At 40.3% G+C, this 20,511-nt stretch overlaps 1 protein-coding gene across 2 annotated transcripts in view; it reads left to right on the top strand.

Annotated features, from left to right (window-relative positions):
* Positions 1–20,511, top strand: part of EEA1 (early endosome antigen 1) — a 73,013-nt gene that overhangs the window by 2,180 nt on the left and 50,322 nt on the right. The window contains exons 2-4 of one of the 2 annotated variants that reach the window (XM_072329529.1): positions 3,813–3,905; positions 6,725–6,847; positions 17,065–17,192. In XM_072329529.1, coding sequence (XP_072185630.1) covers positions 3,813–3,905; positions 6,725–6,847; positions 17,065–17,192 — 344 coding nt within the window. The remainder of the gene's footprint in view (positions 1–3,812; positions 3,906–6,724; positions 6,848–17,064; positions 17,193–20,511) is intronic. The other variant, XM_072329540.1, reaches the window with a different exon arrangement.

Genomic DNA, 20,511 nt, shown 5'->3' with positions numbered 1-20,511 from the left:
GAAGCTTCGTGCCCTGTGGACGCCAAGTCCTTTCATTTAATGGAGTTGTGAAATAGCTGTCACGTTTCTTTAGATGTAAACCCTACCACTGTTCTGTATCACAGCATGCTCTGTTTCGGGCATACCTGTTAATTGCTGCTAAGTGGTGGCCTTGTCAGGTGTGCTCAATTAGACTTACAGTGTTTCCAGAGTTGAAAGTTTTGTATGCAGGCCTTGAGAAGGTGGTTGTGTGAAGGCTTGTTGTGTGAACATGTAAACTGCAATACAAAACGTGTCCTTTTCTCAAGGAGCTCCTGATGAGAAAGTTTTACTGGAATGTACTTGGGCCATCAAGGCTTTAAGGACAGATGAGAGTAAAATGGAAGGATGGGAAAAGCTCTGCAGTTTGTTTGATGACAAGGGCTGTGGTTGGATTGTTTTCCCATTCTTGTGCCTCGCTTTTTGGTTCAGGCAGTAGTGCCTTATGTCGTATTTCAAGCTGCACTGGGAAAACTATATAAACCCGTATTTGTTAAGGCATTCTCAAGGCTTAAAGTCTTTTTCAAAGACTTAATTTATTCTGAATTTAAAACCTCTGAAAAGAGCGTCACAAGTGAATGGAGCGTAGGTACAGACAGATAAATGACTGTGCAGAAACAACATGGGAGTGATCCGTATTTATACCGTGTCACTTTAATGCATTAGCTCAACTCATTCATTACATAATTTTGTGTTCCTTTTCAGAAAACAAGCTGCAGTCATTGCGCTTTCTCTTGTTAATGATGTTTCTTTATATTAACTCGAAGTATTGAGAAAACTCAACCAACAACATTACGCGGTTTAGCATGATATTTCCACAGCTGTAGTGCTGTAAGTAGACATGTATGCTTCTCAGCTAAATAAACAAATGTAATTCAGATAATTAGGAAGCTAATACCTTGGCTGAGAAACTAATTTTTTTATCAGCTCTATGTATAGCTTTAGAGTCAAATATTAGTTGTGTTAGAGTACAAATACAGAATCCTGTGTGAAGAACTACTCTTGCTGTGTGATTCATACATCATTCTTCTGCTCCCCCTCATCGCCCAGGGCTTTATTCAGTCAAGAATAATAAAGGTAACTGGAAACAAAGAGCATCACTCTGAACCTTTCCCGAGTTCACCAGGCGAGCCCATTTGTTATGCTGTTCAGTGGGTTGTGATTTATTTTTTAATGGAATGTGGCATAGCAGTGGTGTGGGAGCCTCACTTAAGTATCTGTGAATATCTTCATCACGGGATACTCAGTGAAAGAAAAGATGTCCCAGTGTCTCAATCTCCCCATTCTTTGTTTGGTGAAGGATGTTTCAATTACAGTGCAACTTTAGAAGAAGTGAGAAGTTAGTTGCACTGATGGTCTTGGTCTAACATAACATCCTCCCTAATGTGTGTTCTGTTCTTTCTGATAGATTGTGTCACTTTGCAAGTGGACCATCAGAGTTTCTCCTGATAGGTACTTAATGACCTTTCTCCTTCCCACCCTTCTTCCTCATCTGTGCTCCCTGGAAGATGCCACCTGTTGTACCTTCTACATCTATGTTGAATTACACTTTCTGTTTTGAAGGAAGCACATTCTTTTTTAAATCCCTAGAAGGATTTTACCAGGAGCTGTTTGATAATTTCTTTGTCGCACGTTTCTTGTAGTAAGACGTGCCATGTGGTGCAATTTAGTGTGATTATGGCATGTCTGAAGTGTTTCGTAAAGCAAGTACTTCAGTCAGCCATGTAACAATAATCCTGTGCTTTACTATAACAGCTTTCCTCCTGAAGCTTGTAGTGATCTCCAATTTGTAGTGCTAAACCAGCAGACCTTAACGTGCAGATCTCATTGTGAAACAGTTCTGCTACATGATAGCTGATTAACAGTGCACTGTAGCGCTGTATGAGATGCTATAATGTAATGTGAAGAAATGTTCTTCTGTCTTAGCAGTCACAGAACTTTCTTGGTTTTGGGAAGAAGTGATTCGTTCACTGTGCAGCTGACAGGTATGGCTGAAGTGGAGGTGTTCTCTGCTCAGTTCAGTGGGCTGTCTGGCTATCTGCTGCGTTCACTGACCAGGCTGTCAGCACCTGTTTGGTTTCTCCCTTAGGATTGTCATAGAATCCTTAGAATTGGAAGGGACCCATGAGGGCCATCTAGTCCAACTCCCTTGCAATAAACAGGGACACCACAGCCCAGGGCCTTATCCAACCTTGCCTTGAAAGTCTCTGGGCTTGGGGCATCAATTATTCCCAGACTGATTTCTTCAGATTTTGGAAGTGAAGAGTGGAGCCAAAGGCATCTGCTTGCTGCAGGTTATTACTTAAGAAGTGTGTTTTCTGTTAAAGCTGACACATTCTCCACTTTGAAGCATCCTGTTTCTGCTTGTGAATGTAGATATTAGAACAGATAGGGGTTCCATTTTTTAGCCTTCTTGGGAACAGAAGGATCTCCCTAGCTAGCTGTCATACAAATCCTTTTTATCATCCTTAGATTTCTAAAGCTTCTTGAAAAATTCCTGTCAATAAAATTGCTTCTTGCATCTTGAAATTTCAGCTCCTTTGTGAGCTTTTAACACCTTATTACACGTTCCCTTATGTAGATGTGTGTATATACATCATAGAATCACCAAGGTTGGAAAAGACCTCTAAGATCACCCAGTCCAGCAGCCAACCTATTACCTTTGGACTCTTTGTTCTCGCACAAAACAGGCTCACAAATGCAGCCCAGCCTCCTGCTGATGACCCAGAAAAGACTGAAATGTGGAGAGATGTTCCCCTCTTTCGCTTGCGGTCATCAGCTCCCAATAGCTTGCTTCTGACACACTTACTCGCTTCCCCTTGTTTCATCTGTGGAGCTGCTCTAAAATCTGCATCTGGTTGGGCATCAGTCCTTAATCAGTAAATTTGACCTTTTAATTACACAAACACGGCAGGGAGGAGCGCTTTGTTTTCAAAGTATGGAGAAGCTTGCATGTTGTAGGTATGTTTTCAATCAGACTGACTGGCCTGAAAAGAAAGTATACGTTAAAGAAAATTCTAAAGCAAACTTTTGGAGATTCCATGATTTAAAGAATAAAACTGTTTCCTTACTTCTACTCCACTTCCCCCCCCCCCCCCCCCGCCCCCCCTTCATCTGTGAATGTCCATCTATATCTTTAAATTTCTTTATCTTCAATCCTCCTGTATTAGTTCAGAAATCCCTGTACGACGCTATGAGTATTTCTGGCTGGGCTGAAATCGTGTTACTTCATCCCACTTTCAGTTGTCCTCATGGAATTAGATAATGAACTTTTATTCTTTGTGGAAAGTAGGGTTGCATATCAGTACTGAGATAATTTATTTGCTGGTGTTTGCTTTGAGAATGGAAACTCTTCTGCCATTGGTCAGGCAGTGGAGCTATAGTGGTGAGTAAAAGCAGCAGCCATTGTTGCTGAAAATGTTTAGATTGTAATTTCTGATGTTTTTCTCTTGGTTGGAAAGAGCTAATTTAACAGTACAGCAATATAACAGTGATATAAGGGCAGACTTGAGTTTAATCTTTGTTCTGTGTTGAGTGTTAAAATCTTGGCCTTTGCATATGGTGTCTGCTTGTTGTTTGATACTTTGATTGCTTTGAGAAACATGGGTAAAAGTTTTAGTTTAGTTAAGTGTTGCTCTGAAAATTGCCTAATTAGTTTGTGAGCTCGTTACTTTTGTTACACTTGTGGAAGGAAGATCTGTGTTATCGCAGAGAGGCCTTTGTAAAGGTTACATACCATGCTCTATTAAATACAGGCTGCAGACATTCATTTTGCCCCTCCCTTTCTCTTTCAGACTCCAGGCAGAGTTGGGTCTCAGAGCTCGGATTCCGATTCATCTGCTGCTCCAGGAAATGCTGTGGATGTGAACAATGAGGGCTCCTCTGAGGTACTGTGCACTGATTTGTGGGGCTGGAGTTGTGAACCTTGTGTCTGCTTGTCTCTGACCCACAAAGCTGCTGGGCATTCCTTTGGGTGCCGCTCCTAAATAGCAGCTGTTCTATGTAAATACTCAAAAGTCACATTGTCTAAAAATAGGTTCTTATTTAAATAAAAAAGTGAGAATTAGACCATATTTATTTGACTTTTGATTGTTTATCTAAATGATGACAAGCAATCCTTCCTGCTATCGTAGGCATGAATGATTAAAATGAAAAGCAATAAGATACAAGCTTGAACATTCCTCATTTATAAATGTTTAATGAATTCTGAAAACTCACCTGTACTTCCTTTTCACCTCGCATGTGCTAGATATAATGTGTTTTGGAAACCTCCTTCTCCACATGAAATATCAAATGGGATGGGTTTTGTTTGGTCTGTGTACCTAAAGCTGCCACTTGTAAGTCCTATCAGTTTTTCTAATGTGCTGTATGCTATGTTTAGCCAGCAGAGTAAGGTGTTTTTCTTGCTTCTATCCTATGCTACATCTTTGGATTTACAGTGTTGTCAAATATTAACTTTTAGAAGTGCATGCTGACTTCACTGGCTGTTGAAGCTATTTTGTGTTAATGTAGCCTGATTACTGAGCTTGTGAATGTTTCAAGCTTAGCATACAAATACAGTGCAAGGTTAATTACTCCTATTACAGCATTAAAGGGAGCAGAGTGCCCTTTCTTACACTGAATGAAGTGTATGATGAGTCAAAAGCTCATATGCCTGTTATGATAAGCGATAAGAGAACTTCTCACTGTGCTGTTCAAAATCCTAATTGCCTTCCATCTGTGCATCTGTTTATTTCTTAGTTCTCAGAGTTGTATTACAATCAGTATGATCAGACATTGCGTAATTTATTGCTGTATGTTATACATGTCATGCATTTGTGAGTTTTGTATGCATATTTATACTGTCCCTGAGGTGAATAAATATTCTGAAAGTGCAGATTAAAATCTTGTCACTATTTTAGTTAACTACTGCACAGAAATAAGCAAGGAGATGATTGATTATTTCCAAAGTTTCTCTAAAATGGAACAATTCTATTATTGTGATTGTAATATCACTGGTGGTAATATCATGAGGTACCTCCATACTAATATATATAGTGTTGTTTGTTGACATAAGTGTCAAGTGTTGATGTGCCTGCACCCCTGCTGAAACGTAAGCCAGATCACTGGCTGTGTCACTTCTGGATGATGCTGTATAACATACATAATATGAAAGTATCTTCAGTTATTAGTAATTCCCCACCTTCAGCTACATTGCTTTACAGGTGTTGCATGTGACTTCAAAATCTGATCAAATCTGAGTTCTGAAGCAGGTGATTGTTTGTTGCTCTTTGAGATCTATGCATTACTGTGTGCAGCTCAAGCCTTTCTCTTGGTTGTGCTTTTCCTTTGCAGCTGGTGTGAGATGTTTGCTTTCTGAGAACTCTCAAATAAAACCACTGTAGTCGGGCTTTGTAGAATGTTTGCTCTCCTTTTTATAGTTGTGATCTCAGTATTTGGTTCTCCAGTATTGCATAAAATAAAATAAAACATCTAATTGACTTGTTTTCATTTCAGTTTCATGGCTAGATTTTCTAATTTTTATTGCTGTAAGATTCAAATTACTAAATCTGAGTAGATTCTCATGTTTCTTGCCTCCTTCAAGCCAAGTTGAAATCAATGCTGAGTTGTGAAAATTGTAGTTTAAAACAAAAGGAATGAGGGAGGGTGGTTAAATTAAAACTGTTCATTGCTCAGCAAGAGAGGTAGGCCTGTTATAGTTCTTCCTGGGGCCGTGTCAGCACTACAGATCGCACATGGGCCTGAAGTTAACTCTAGATATATCTTAGTTTGCTGTGTGTCCTGATGGAAGGAGAAGTTCAGGCCTGTCATTCCTTTGTATCTTAGATCCCAAAGCAACTCCATCTGCAGTATAGTGTCACTAAATATTCCATGTTTGCAGGGTATCCACCTGTGAGTTACATTTCTGCTAGCATCACGTGGCTGCATTGGTCAGACTGGTCTGTCTCAAGACCCTGTTTTGCAGGTGTGCCTACAGGTGCAGTTGTCCCACAGCCACAGTATGGATGGGCACCCACAGTATGGATGGGCACCCATAGCACGCCATGCTACGCCTGCTTTTTCTGGGGGTAGAGCATGTCTACATTTACTGTCCTTTAGAAATTCATTTAACTTTTGCCTTTGATAAATCCCTGGTGAGCATGTTTAATCCACCTTTCCCATCCCTTTTATTGATTTTTTTTCTTTAATTTCTGCCAGAATGGTGTTTCTTTAAGCGAGAATGCCAACTGGGTGTGCAGTTGCACTCCTGCATGTGCTTCTCATTCTACTGTAAATTAGCTTACTAATTTCCAGAAGTATTTCTGCAATCTCTGTGGCAGTTCTGGTCTCTTTCTGTCCTGGATCTGAAAATGCCTTTGAGAAACTTGTCTGGTGGATCTGATGTAATGCCTTATAATGGTCCATCCATGACTTGCTATGCAGCAGGTCACACAAAGGAGGTCCCAAGGGTGTCTGGAAAAGACTTACTAGTATGCAATATGGTAAACATGTGGTTTAGATTTATTTTCACATTCTTAACTGTTCCTTTTTGTCTTCTTCATGGTATTGATGTGTGATTTGCAAAAATTAAACATCCAAGTGGAAATAGCTGCAGACCTTGCTTTTAGTGATTGTAAGAACTTCCAGCATAAGAATTTGAATGCTATTTGATTCCAAAATCTTTTTGTTTTCATTAGTTTCTTAAAGGCAAATATACATTTCACAGGGCTTCATCTGTCCACTCTGTATGAAAGTGTGTGTAACTCCTACTGATCTGTCTGAACATTACCAGAATGAGCACGTGGGGACAGAAGGAAGACAGGAGCTTCGTGACCTTCCAGCTGTTACTGTGGGTCTTGTTTATTTTGTTTCAATAGCTTTGGTGATGGATTGTTTTAAATGAACATACATCTTTTCCAGTGGCTTGGATATCAGCTTTTTAAAAGTGTATTTATTGTGATTCCTCTTTAAAAAATAGTTGATCTCTTTGCAAGATTGAAAGGCATACATTCAGCAGAAGAATTCATTTATGTACAACTCTCTAGTTTACAGTTATGTCTCATGTGAAACATTCCCAATATTAGAAGACTTGCATTCATTCATGTATTTCTATTGAATGGCTTTTACTCGTTTTTCTTGTAAGCTAAGCTTATGTTATTTGATATATTCCACTTCAGATTCAGATCTGTTTATTTGTAGCTGTATGACAGAGGAGAAGGTTCTGGAGGTGCTGGTCAACAGCTGGCTGAACTTGAACTAGCTGTGTGCCCAGGTGGTCAGGAAGGCCAATGGCATCGTGGCTTCTGTCAGAAACAGTGCAGTCAGCAGGAGCAGGGAGCTGATTGTCCCTCTGTACTCTGTGCTGGTGAGGCCTCACCTTGAGCACTGTGTTTAGTTTTGGACTAAAAGACATGGAGGCCCTGGAGTATGTCAAGAGAAAGGCAACACAGCTGTGAAGGGTCTGGAGCACAAGTCTGATGGGGAGTGGCTGAGAGAACTGGGTTGTGCCAGGAGAGGTTCTGGTTGAGTATCAGGAAGAATTTCTAATCAGAAAGAGTGGTTGTGCACTGGAACAGGCTGCCCAGGGGAGCTGTGGGTTCACTGTCTTTGAAGGTGTTCAAGAATGGTGTGGATGTTGCACTGAGCAGCATAGCAGTGTTGGGTTGACAGTTGGGCTTGATGATCTTAGAGGTTTTTTCCAATTTTATGATTCTGTGATTAACTCATCACTGCCACCTATTGAAGCAAGGACCATCTCTAGTGCTGTGTTTACAGACATGTTGCCTTTATTTTTTTTGACTTTCTGGTCACTATGCAAGTGCTTTATGTGAGTAAGCTATGGCTTACGGTGGCAGATTGAGGTATTCCTGATGCACTGGTGTCAACGGATATTGTGATGTGAGCCATTAGAGGTGGTTTGGTTACCTGAAGGAATCACTCTACACGTTACAACTTTTTAATCTGAGAACACTCCTGTATTGAGTATGGTATATGAAATACAAATTCATTCATTTCTAACTGAAATGTCTGAAGCTTTTTTGGTTTAGCGACTCAGAAAAGAGGTTTCATCTATTATTATATTACTGTTCATGGATGCTCTGAAAAAAGTGGAGCATCTGCTAGTCATTATTGGTGCTAGTATGTAAAATTTTAAATATTTGGCTACTGAGAAGCTGGTGGTTTGTATTTGTTGATGGGAAATGATAGTTTGTAGTTATAACAACCACATCTTGATTCTGAAACAGCAACGCCTGTCACCCTTCACTGTGTCTTTGCCACTTCTGAGGCAGCATTGTAAGAAGAGCATGATCGGCTATCAGTGCCATCTGCTATTAGTGTCATCTTTTGCAGCAGACGTAGAAAACATTGCTGACTTCTGCTTACTTATACTGAGGTATGGCTGTCTGTGGCTTGCTGATACTACTGTGAAAAGCTCAAATACAGTTTGCTGGAAACAGTGCTGAAGAAGCTCTTGAGTTCAGTTTTTTTTTGCCAGTGCATTGTCCTCAAGTGTGAAGAAAGGAAGCACTGCAAGGTCACTGTTTAGTCTCAAGCTGTGTAACCCAAATAAGCGTCTCTCCATTGACAAAAGCAGGGGTACCTTGCTTTTAAGTTTGCCTATTGCTTTCTTCCCTAACCCCTGACCTCTTTTTTGCTGATACGTGCCCCCTGCTGATCAAAATTGAAGTAACTCAGGTCACTTATCACTTCGTTCTCCTTGCCCTTCCCTCCTCCTTTCTTCTGTGCAGGAAGGGATGGTGCCATCCTTCGGGCAAGGGGTCTCCTCCCAGAACTTCTGAATGTGTCTGATGGCTTGCTGCAGGAAAGGAGACTCACCAGTCACCTGGAGATTTACTTGTGGTCTTTCTCTTAAATAGCTCTTGCGGTCCTTCTTTTTCAAACCAGGGATTGCACGATTTGATAAGTGGTTAAGATAACAGTGAAGTATTTTTCCTCACTCCTCACACACTGAAGAAACTTTACCTTTAAAGTTGCAGGCATGCTCAGCTGCAAGAACAGGCACCATAATATTGGCAAGTGTCTTTGTCAGTGTATAGCCTACTTGGCCCAGATAGAATGCTGTACCCCAACTTTTGTATATAGTGTTGTCACTAACAAAAGCTGTTTGGTTTGATTCATTTCTGTTTTTATTTATTTATTTTTTCCTAAGGGAATGATGCATTTCTAAACTGTTTCCTCCATTTCTTTGATGTCTTTTTTGGACATTGATGATGATTAAACAGTAAGTAAGAGGCAGAATTTCACACTTCCTGGTTTCTCCAGATGCATCCAGAAAGCCACTGTGTGGTACTCCCACGGTATTCAGAATCTAGTCGCCATCAATGCCTCCTGTTTCAGCTGCAGTGTGGCTAAACCTAAGGCAATATTTAACAGTTCATTTAGGCTATTTTTGTGACTTCACAGATGCTTAGTAAGTACACATTTCTTGGCTAACACAAAATATGAAGTTGTTTTCCGAATAGGCTTTTTATAGCATGTTTGTTTAGTGTGTACTTTGGAAATACTAAATGTGCAAAAATGTTTTTTGTTTTTGTTTGAAAATACTTTGTTCTTGATTTTTTTCCCCCTATTTATTTGTCTCTTACCTCAATTGATTATAACTTTTTTATGGATGCCCTTGGCATGTTGCAGACTGTTCCCCCTCAATCCTCCTGCTCCCTGCCTACACAGAGCTTTAATGCTTACGTTGTATTTTATGTATCCTTTTTGGCTGCTCTTTCAGTTTCTCCTCCAATGAGAGTGCAGTTTACACCTTGGTGCTACTTGCCTGCTTTGCACTGAAACAAAAATCATTGGCTACATTATTTTCTGCAATGTCTGAACAATACTTAAGAAAATAAAGAATCAGAGATACTGATCCCATTTGACTTGGCTCTGTGATGCCACTTTCTTCTAAGAAGCAGGGAATCCACTGAATTAGAATTTCTAATTCGTGACAAAATTGTAGTCTTGTAGGTTGTGACAGAACTGTAGTCTTACTCATCAATAGTAATAGAAACAGAAGAGAACCAAACTAGAAATTATGTTGGTTCTATTCTTATCAAGAAGAATCCAGCTTCCTTCCTGGAAAGACATTGTCTGCATTGTCTGTATGTTACACAATAAACGGTAGCAAGGTACCCCTTTTCTTTTTTGCTCAGAAAGTGACATATTTGCTATAAAGTTGAGATGGATGGTGGGTCTTAAATGTCAGAAATGTGATGTTTTAAGATACTTTTCTAATAATTAAATTAAATAGGGATGAAATCTCAGGAAGCTGCTAGGGCCTTATTGTGTATGTAAACATGAGTGTTTTGTTTTTTTTTTTTCTTCTTTCCCTGATAGAAGCATGGCAAAAAAATAAATAAATAAAAAAAAAAAACCCATAGAATCACCAAGGTTGGAAAAGACCTAAGAGATCATCCAGTCCAACCGTTCACCTATTACCAATAGCTCCCACTAAACCAAGTGTCCCTCAACACAACATCCAGTCATTTCTTGAACACCCCCAGGGTCGGTGACTCCACCACCTCCCTGGGCAGTCCATTCCAATGCCTGACCACCCTTTCTGAGAAGTAATATTTCCTAATGTCCAGCCTGAATCTCCCCTGCCACAGCTTGAAACCATTCCCTCTCGTCCTATCACTAATGACACAAGTGAAGAGGTCGACCCTCAGCTCACTACAACCTCACTTCAGGAAGTTATAGAGAGCTATAAGGTCTCCCCTGAGCCTCCTCCAGACTGAACATTCCCAGCTCCTTCAGCCTCTCCTCATAAGGCCTGTGCTCCAGACCCCTCACCAGCTTTGTTGCCCTTCTTTGAACATGTTCCAGGGCCTCAATGTCTTTTTTGCAGTGAGGGGACCAAAACTGGACACAGTACTCAAGATGTGGCCTCACCAGTGCTGAATCTGTAACAGTATTCTCCTTTAAAGATTATAAAGCAAGTGACCTTATTTTTTCACTTGAAGTATCCCATATATATATGTGTGTGTATATATATATAAATATATATAATAAATACACATAAAATTATATATAATAATATGTAAATTATATAAAATATAAATTTTATATATAATATTTATATATATAATATATATATAATTTTTATGTGTATTTATTATATATATACATTGTATATTTAATCAATATATAAGACCTCTGAAATAGATTACAGGTGTGGTCTCGCCCTTGCTCTCAAGGAAGGCAAGTGAATCTGCTTCTGAGAATTTCCAGAGGATTTAGTTAATTGCTTCAATGTGTGTTAAATAAACAAATCCTAGAAATGACATGATACAGCATTCAGCTCTGAAATGCCAGACTGCTTTTGTTCTTTGTCCCCAAGTATGCACACTTCCTGATCTGTCTATGAAATGTTTCAGCCTTCAGATCACCCTGTAACGGAAGAATATGAGTTTTAGTGTCAAGTTATGTGAGTTCTGGTGTAACCGTGCATCTGGAAAGATTGTGAAGGTCCAGCTTCAATGGAAAAACACCAACAATGAATTCAGAATCTTTCCAAATAATTGTCACACATAAAAACTAAAATCAGCTCCAGGAGGGTGATTATGCCTCTGAGCATGTGAACGTGCTTTTGTACTTTCTGTTCTAAATGTGCTCAGTGTTGTTCAGAGCATCAGCTTGCAATACCGATACACTTGTGAAAAGGTTATTAATGTTCCTCTGACTTCTGAGACGCTTTCAAACATAGGTCATGACTGGAAATATTACAGCTTTGGACTTGAATCCTAGTTATCTCTTTTTGTTTGTGTGATTCACTGTGAACAGACTGTAAACTTGAGTGCTGGCATAGTATTTCTGGAAGGTCAAAGATGAAGCCAAGAAACTCAGATGTAGTATGTAAACTAAGAGCCTGGTCTTATCAATGACAATACTGGATTGGACACTTCTGTCCTATATTATGTATATGGTAAACTATTTTCTCACCCTTTCTGTATGGTAAAAGTAGCTATTGTGCAGTGGTTCATTTTTTGTTGCTTATTCTTTGCTCAATTTTTCTCATTTTCTGAGAAGAGTGTTTATGGAATTAAATTGACTCCTGAGTGGAAAATAGCAAAGTTCCTTGGTTCTTTAAGCTTGAGTCATGATGTAACTGCAGGGATAAAAATGCAAGATGTTGCAGAAGTTCTGCTTGCATTAGCAAATAGAGTTCTGTGCGCGCTCTTCATGTTAGATGGCTCTCTACCACAGACAACTGTAGATCAGCAGTAATTAGAGCAGCCATTTGTTCAATTCTATTTGGTATTAAAATGGGGTTGGAGAAGATGGCAGTCATCTCGTTACTAAACAAAACACTAAGGAAGCTGGGTACTTATGTCTGTGACATCCAAACCTGCCTAGAGTTCCTTCTCTTGTACTTCATCTCTATAAGCAGATCTGTATAAGCTGTTTTGCCCATGGGGCTGTCTCTAAAGAAGAGGTGGCCTCTTTCTACCAGTTAGCTCCAGTTTTAATTTGTGAAAAAGAAGCCTAAAGTAATCTGCGTTTCACTCATTAGTTACGTAAGACAAGATTTCATATATTAGCTCTACAAAGACTATTTCAGTAAAGCCCTGGAAAATAGAACAGTTGGTAAGTGCTTAGATTTAGATTTAAGGCATATGTATGCAGATGCTTCAAGCTCCAGTTCTCAGCGAAGGAGTCTGGGGAGCTCATTTGCTGACCCTACGTACATTATAAGCATTCGTTAGGTCAGCTTCTGAGTTGCTTGTTCCATTAATCATATTGAATAGTTTTCCATTGACAGTGATTGTAGAGTTAAACACCTACACGGAGATTTAAAAATAATAAAATAGAACAATTCAAACTTCATGCTGAAGCCTTCAGCTCATTAAAGAAATGTATTTGAGATCTTCAGTTTTCTTTGCGAGCGAGTAGGGAAATTGTTTCTGCTGTGAAGGTGTTGTCACAACACACAACTTGATGTTCACATCAACTTTGTGCAGAATGATGAGGGAAAACATTGAAAAGAAAGGTAATATGCTGATAAAGTTGAAATTTTCATTATATTTTCACATCTCTCCTCCATCAGTACTATGGAGTAATAGGAGGAGAAACCAGAGAAGCAGAACCCATTTAGTCCTATAGATGAATTTCTCTATTTGTAAACACTTTCTGAATCACTTCTGTAATGACTGAGGATTAAGAGGACTCCATGGCAGGCTGCAGTCAGTCTTGGTAGCACACAGTGTGCTGAGTCCATGCCCCAGCTGTTTCTGGGCAGTGTTTCTGGGTGGGAGGCCAAGGTTCTTTGAACAGTTAATAGCCCTGTAAATTATATTGGTCCAGTAAAAAGAAATGTGGTAGCTCTTGATGCAAGAGTTTGCTTCCAGTGTTGCTTTTAGTATCCTGGCTTGCTTCCCAAAAGGTGTTGTATTAATGATTTGTAAGAATATTAATGTTACCCGAAAGGAATCATTTACCTCATATGCCTTTTAGGAGAGGGAGCATTGAGAAGCCTGACTTTATCAGGTCTGAAAGTAAATTTTAACTATTAGAAGAATGTTTGTAGATATTTTTCCCCTCTACAGGCTTGCTCGTAAGTCTTGGCGAAAGCAAATAAAGAAGTCTCTGGTACTTCCATGGAGACCAAGATCATAGGCAAAATTTGTCATTCTAACTCAAACTGAGGCAAGGCACCTTCCTATGCAGCTTCTACCTAGCGTTATCCGTTCTGCCCTGACTGAAACTCATCTGTTTTGGAGTCTGCACTGAGGAAAACCTCTCCTGCAGAGAGCAGTGCAGAGGTGTTGGGTGCTGAAGCAGAAAATTGAGGCTTGAAATTCCTGTCTCGTTCTCATTGGTGTACCTGGACCACTGGGTCAGTCACTACAGTGAGCTGTAAATTGCATGCTGATTCCCAGTGGACTGTTTGTGTACATGTATGGTATTTTGGTTTGGGCTTGTTTTCTTTTTTAATATTCTTGCTGTCTTGCTTTGGAACGATGGTGGTGATCTTAAAAACACTTAAATGATAAGAATTCATACATGTGATGGTTGTTTTTTTTCTTTATTTAATTGCCATTTCCTGATGGAAAATCTCTGTATATAAAAACAAAATTCATCCTTCAACTTTTTGGGTGCTCTTTTCTCCTTAAATAAAGCAGAAGATTTCACTCAATTAGAAACATACACTGGGAAATTACAAGTTACGCTGCAGTGCTGCAGGGGTCATAGGTGATATCTTTGCTTTTATGAAATGAAGATTATTAAATGCCTTCCACTTCTCCGTGGTTGTGCTGCGCTTTATGCGAAGTAACTTGTAAATGCATTTTTAAATTAAATTTACCAAATGTCTCTTGGCAAATACAGCCTTTTGAAAAGTGTAATTGTGCATGTTATGTATGGTAGCTTTCTTCTTTGAATACAAGAGCAGTTCTTGCTTGTTCTCCAATAGTCTTTTAATTAAGGAAGCCAAGAGTAGACCTACTGGAATGGAGATCTCCCTGCCCTCCTCCCATTGGTGAGGGAAGCATTACATCTCATGGTAGCAACCGTGCCATCTCCTCATTATCCAGAGTGTTACCCTGATAGAGGACCACTTCATGTGATTCCTTGAAATGAAAATTCTTGTAAGGTTTAACCATGGGCCATCAGTTTGCCTTCTCTTTCCCCTTTCTCACATGTTCATCTTTAAATTAATGCTATATACTTTTGCACATTCTCAAAATGCATCTCAAGATGGTGCTGAGAAATGGTCAGCAGGGGAGGTCCTGCTGATTCCCCTTGCTGTAAGGAGACCTGGATTACTCTTCAGCCGTCAGCTCTGATTTCAGCAGTGTTATCGTTCTACGAGATGCATCAGTGCCTGAGTATGCAGACTTGAGAGCTGCTGTAGGAACCAGTATCCTTACCCATCCCACCACTGCAAGCAGCAGGAAGGGCGTTGCTTTCTGCAACAGAAATGCCTCTTTGCAGAAGGGTAACATCTTACTCAGAGCTTGTGATTCAGACCTGTTGCAAATGCTGTGTCAACATGAGGGTGTGTGTCTGAGCTGTAACCCAGTGTGCTGACTCCAGCAGTGCCAGGTCCCTCAGAGCGAGGCTGGCCTAGCCTTGGCTGAGCAGGAGCTGGGACTGATTATGACACTGCCCTGCCCATGTGGGGGGAATGTAGTTTCTGTTAGGGCAAGGAGGTATTGCTGTGCTTCCTCCCTTGCTAATGACAGCAAAACTGCCTCTGGAGCAGGAGCTCTGCCCCTCATGGGGGGCAGTGGTAGACTGGTCCCTTGCTGGGTAACTTGCCCCCCTGCCTCTTTGACCTTGCCACCTCTGCAGTGACTTGCTGGAGCATCTGGCTTTGACTGGTGGTGAGATGGGTGATTGATTGCTGTCCCCTAGGGCTAATTGCCGATGTAACCTTTCTTCTCCTGGGCCCCTCTTGCCATAGAGTAAAACCCAACTACATATCACAGAATAAAGAAAAAAAAACAAAAAAGACAATCACAAGCATATAAAAAGACTCTGCTCTTTAAATGGGAAGAAATAAAGGGCAATAGGAAGGAGAGGACCAAGCATTTTTCTACAGTTGTTCTTTCCAAATGCTCTTACTTGTGCAGTGAGGAATGTCTGCTTTTCTCTGTGGGCTGCAGGCCTTCCCGTCACGGGGAAACCAAGCAGCAGTCTGGGAATCGCTTGGCAGCATTTCATCCAGAGAGGGCTTCTGTTACAGTGTGCCGAATGGGTCTGTCTGCTTTCAGCTGCTAGTTAAAATACGCTCCTTGCTTTTTGACAGCTTCTATAGTTCACTGCCACTGCTGTTTGCCAGGAATTGTCTGGAATTTCCCTCTGGTACTTTCAGTGCATTCAGATAAACATCATTGAGAATTTAGCAGTTCATTTGTCTTTCCGTACCCATGTTGTTATGTATGCTTGTGTATGAGTTACTTGCTTTAATCTGAAATGAAACCTTACAGACCAGTTCTGGAAATAGTAAATGGTTGTTAAATGTAAATGCCTGTTGTCTGTTGATGGAGTATACTGCCTTTTTAACAGAGCTATACTAAAATTAGTCTTCAACGTGGTATGTGCTGGATTTTATAAGCAACGGTATTTAATTATTAATTTCTTAAAGCATTAAATAAATAACAGTTAGAGGGTTTCTGTTTGGTCCTATGGAGCATCATCCATGCTTGAATTCTCGTACTTGACGGTTCTCTTGGACTGAATCCATGCAAATATTTGGTTATTTAAGTCTAAGCAACCAAGCACGAGGTTCTCTTTACACAGTCTGGCATCATAAGGAGCCTTTAATGTGGGACTAAATTGTTTACTCTTACTCAAAAGTTTCTTTGTCTTGCCACTGTAGTGCATGTTGTCTGTAGTTAAAAGATAATTAGGCTGGGAGCAGGCATGATAACCAAGTGAGTGAAGAACCATAACCTAATTCAGCCCATAGAAGCAGACTGCTAAATAAAATGAGATTGATGGTACTTCTGATAAGTGGCAGTTTGTACACTCCACAGATATGTAGAGGTGCATAATATTAACAGTTTTCACTTGGCTGTTTGCTAGTGGGTGGAATGATGGTATTGCTCTGCTAAGTTTTTGCTCTGGTAAGCTTGCAGTAACTATTCTGGATTGAAAGAGGATGTCTTATTTAAGCTGTAAAGATGTGATTTCCTTGAGATAGTATTTCTGTGAATTGCACTTACTAGTTAATTATATGCAAGGTAAAAAGTTTCTCTTAATCTGCTGTCCCTCACTAAAATTTGTAGCCTAAATGTGGTAGTAATTGCAATGCAGCCCTTCGAAATTACCATTTTTTCTAACTAAGTACTTTGTTACTCACGTGTAATGCTACTGGAAAAACAACAACACTGAATAATACAAATTTTACAGACATTTTCTAAATTTCTAACTGCTAGAGCTATTATCAGATCAAGAAATCCTTAGTATGTATCTTTAAAGAATAGCAATTGTATCTGCTGCATTTTAGATACACAAACATCATTTTGATTGAGATGGGAAAAAACAGATTTTACTTCTCACATTCTTTTTTTTTTTTTTCTCTTTCTTTTCCATCTCTTCTCTTTATAACAGGGATTTATCTGTCCTCTGTGTATGAAGTCTCATGGATCAGCTGAGGAGCTGTTCAAGCACTATGAAGCAGTTCATAATTCTGGCATTGATTCAACTCGAGGAGGGGAAGGTCATCTGTCACCAGAAAGGTGGAACACTATTCATTTGTGCTTGTGCTTCTGTGTCAGTGTTGAGCTGTTTCTAATTACAATGAAGGCTGTATTAATTCAAACACTTAATTATGTAGTGAAGTGTTCAAGTGTTCATATCCCATTTCCAACTACAGCTAAAAAGCAGCTTGAAACTTACATTGACTGATACTGATATGGCAGTAAATGGAAGTCAGTTGCTTATGCTTATATCGTTAATTGCATCAATGTTTTCTCATGTATTTGAGAATGTATTGTAACAAACTGGAAGATTTTTAAGTGTGGCAGAATATTGGTTCATTCTTATTTGCAGCACAGAGCTGAAATTTCTTCTTTTGAGCATGGGGAAGGACAACCCTAAAGAAAGAAGAGAAACATGATTTTGTCTCTTGGTGGTTAGGATACCTACTGTGTAATTATAACATGAGATTTTGTCTGAATAGATTCCCTTATCACTTAGTTATTTGCAAATCTGAGAAGTCTCTGTGTCTGTGTCGCTGTATCACCTTTCCATGTTCCAGAAACTCCATCCTCATTTGTAGAAGACTTCTCTAATTTAACTCTTTGGTCAAAAGCATTTAGTTAAGTGTATTCCTGTGAAACACATCAGGTTATTTTATTTCTGAGATCAGCTACATGTAGCAGGAACAGATGAAAAGAACTTACTCTTTGTAGAACAGTTGAGAGTAATCTCTCTGCATTTGGGTAATGCCTCATGTTTGTTTGGGAAACTTTTTCTTAGGAAAGAAGTTTACACAGGGTCCCTTCTGCTGCCTGCTGGTTCTTTTTCCAATCAGTGTTTATTTTGGACATTTGTAAATGACAGTCCACGCTGCTGTTTGGTCACCTCCCCCTCAAACTCCTTTTTGTTTTGCACACAGTAGTGTCACAGTAAGCAGCTGACTGTGGCCTCATTCAGCAGACAAAGGTACACACTGCATAACCCTGCTGGTGTTCACTTAGAAGTGGATTTGCTTCTTCTACTGCAGGAAGTAAACCACTCAGATGTTTGCGACAGGTAGATAAGTGACCTATAAATGACCCCAGTACTTACACTGATAAAATTAATATATTTACTTAACTCACAAAAGGTTGATACTTTGGTGAGAAGAGTGTGTGGAAGATACCATAGTTTGATTATTACTTGAATGAAGATCTCTGTTTCCCCAGTGTTGTGCAGACTGAGCCAGGAAGAGCCAACATTTTCAGAGGTCTTTTCTGTATGGATGGATAAGACCTTCCTTAGGCATGCTGCCCTTTTCCAGGTGCTGTAGGCTTTTGGCTGAATATAAGCCAGTGAGCAGAGCAAATTACTATTGCTTTTTAAAGCAATACAATTGCTATTGCTTTATTTTGAGCATGTTGCAGCATAACAGTTTGAGGGGAATAGATTTTTCTTTTTTCTCTATTTTTTTTTTTTCCCTCTCCAATGGTGCTATTTTTGTGATCGCTTTTATTCTGTGTTCTCCTGGTTTGTGAGGGATCAACAAGAAGCCATAAGATGTAGAAGACAGTTTGAAAGAAAAGGAATTGTATAGCCAGGGGAGAACTAAAGAAATTGAAATTTAGGCTTATATATATGAGAAAATAATACCATGCTAGCAGGGTTATATTGGGTTTGCTATGTACACATTTGCTCAAGTGTGAGTAGTTCTTCTCTGTCTGATTTAAACCTTTTCAAAGCAATTTAAGTTAAAATGATAGCACCCACATGGGGGAAATATTGGTCATAACTATATTGTGTGTATAGTTTATGGAAGATTTATTTTTATGCCTGCAAGTTTCCAATGTCAACCAGATGTCAGCTGGTGCAATTTAATTTTTTTTTCCTGCCTCTTGACAGTTTAAGGACAAGTGGTTTTGTTCTCTCTCCTTTAATTGAATAAGTGGACAAGGTCAGGGAGTTGGATGGAGTGCAGGGCGGCTGGTGAGAGCTGTTGTGTAACACATGAGCTATTTCTTCCTGCTAGTGTAACATTTTAAAAATATTTCTCAGTTGCATGCTTGCTTGAGAAAACTCTCATTCTATGTAAACATGTTTTTTTCAATGCTCAGAATACTGCATTAAAGTAATGCACTGACCTGCAGCAGGGGTGCACTCTGTTAATGCTCTAGGGGTAAAGTTTGCATGTGATTCATACAACCAAGATTGGTCTGTGAAGTTCCTTATTTAGTCAGGAGGGAGGGCTAGTTATTATGAATTACTTTGTCTTCTCAGCCCCCTTGCCTGTAAAGTACTGTTACTAGTACTAGTACTAGATCATGCAACTCTCCCCAGTGCAATTTAGCTGGGCCATTGGTATTCATAGAATCATAGAATCATAGAATTATCCAGGTTGGAAAAGACCTTGAAGATCATCAAGTCCAACCGCAGCCTAACCAGTACCCCATCCCTAAGAAAAAAAAAAAAAACCAAAAAAAAACCAACCTCTGCTAAATCATATCCCTGAGTACCACATCCAAACGGCTCTTAAACACATCCAGGGATGGCGATTCAACCACCTCCCTGGGGAGCCCATTCCAGTACCTAACCACCCTTTCTGTAAAGAAGTTCTTCCTAATATCCAACCTAAACTTGCCCTGGCGCAACTTGAGGCCATTTCCCCTCGTCCTGTCACTTGTCACTAGTGAGAAGAGACCTGCCCCACTCTCACTGTAAGAACCTTTCAGGTACTGGAAGACGGCAATAAGGTCTCCCCTCAGTCTCCTCTTCCTCAGGCTAAACAGCCCCAGCTTCCTTAGCCTCTCCTCATAGGGCTGATTCTCCAAGCCCTTCACGAGCCTCGTTGCCCTTCTCTGGACCTGCTCCAGTACCTCCATATCTTTCTTGTGCTGAGGTGCCCAAAACTGGACACAGTACTCGAGGTGAGGCCTCACCAATGCCGAGTACAGGGGCAGGATGACTTCCTTAGTCCTGCTCAGCACACCATTCTTGATACAAGCCAGGATGCCGTTGGCCTTCTTGGCCACCCGGGCACACTGTCGGCTCATGTTCAGCCGTGCATCAATCAGTACCCCCAGGTCCATTTCCTCCACACAGTCCTCCAGCCACTCCGCCCCAAGCCTATAGCGCTGCCTGGGGTTGTTGTGGCCGAAGTGCAGGACTCGGCATTTGGCCTTGTTAAACCTCATTCCATTGGCTTCAGCCCAGCTCTCCAGCCTGTCCAGATCCCTCTGTAGGGCCTCGCTACCCCCAGGCAGATCCACACTCCCAGCCAATTTAGTGTCATCTGCGAACTTACTGAGAGCGCACTCAATGCCCCCATCGAGGTCATCAATAAAGATGTTGAAGAGGACAGGCCCCAGCACCGACCCCTGG

This window comes from Excalfactoria chinensis, chromosome 1 (assembly GCF_039878825.1).
Source record: "Excalfactoria chinensis isolate bCotChi1 chromosome 1, bCotChi1.hap2, whole genome shotgun sequence".
Taxonomy (NCBI): domain Eukaryota; kingdom Metazoa; phylum Chordata; class Aves; order Galliformes; family Phasianidae; genus Excalfactoria; species Excalfactoria chinensis.
The sequence above is the reverse complement of the archived record's forward strand: the minus strand, read 5'-3'. Positions and strand labels throughout refer to the sequence as shown.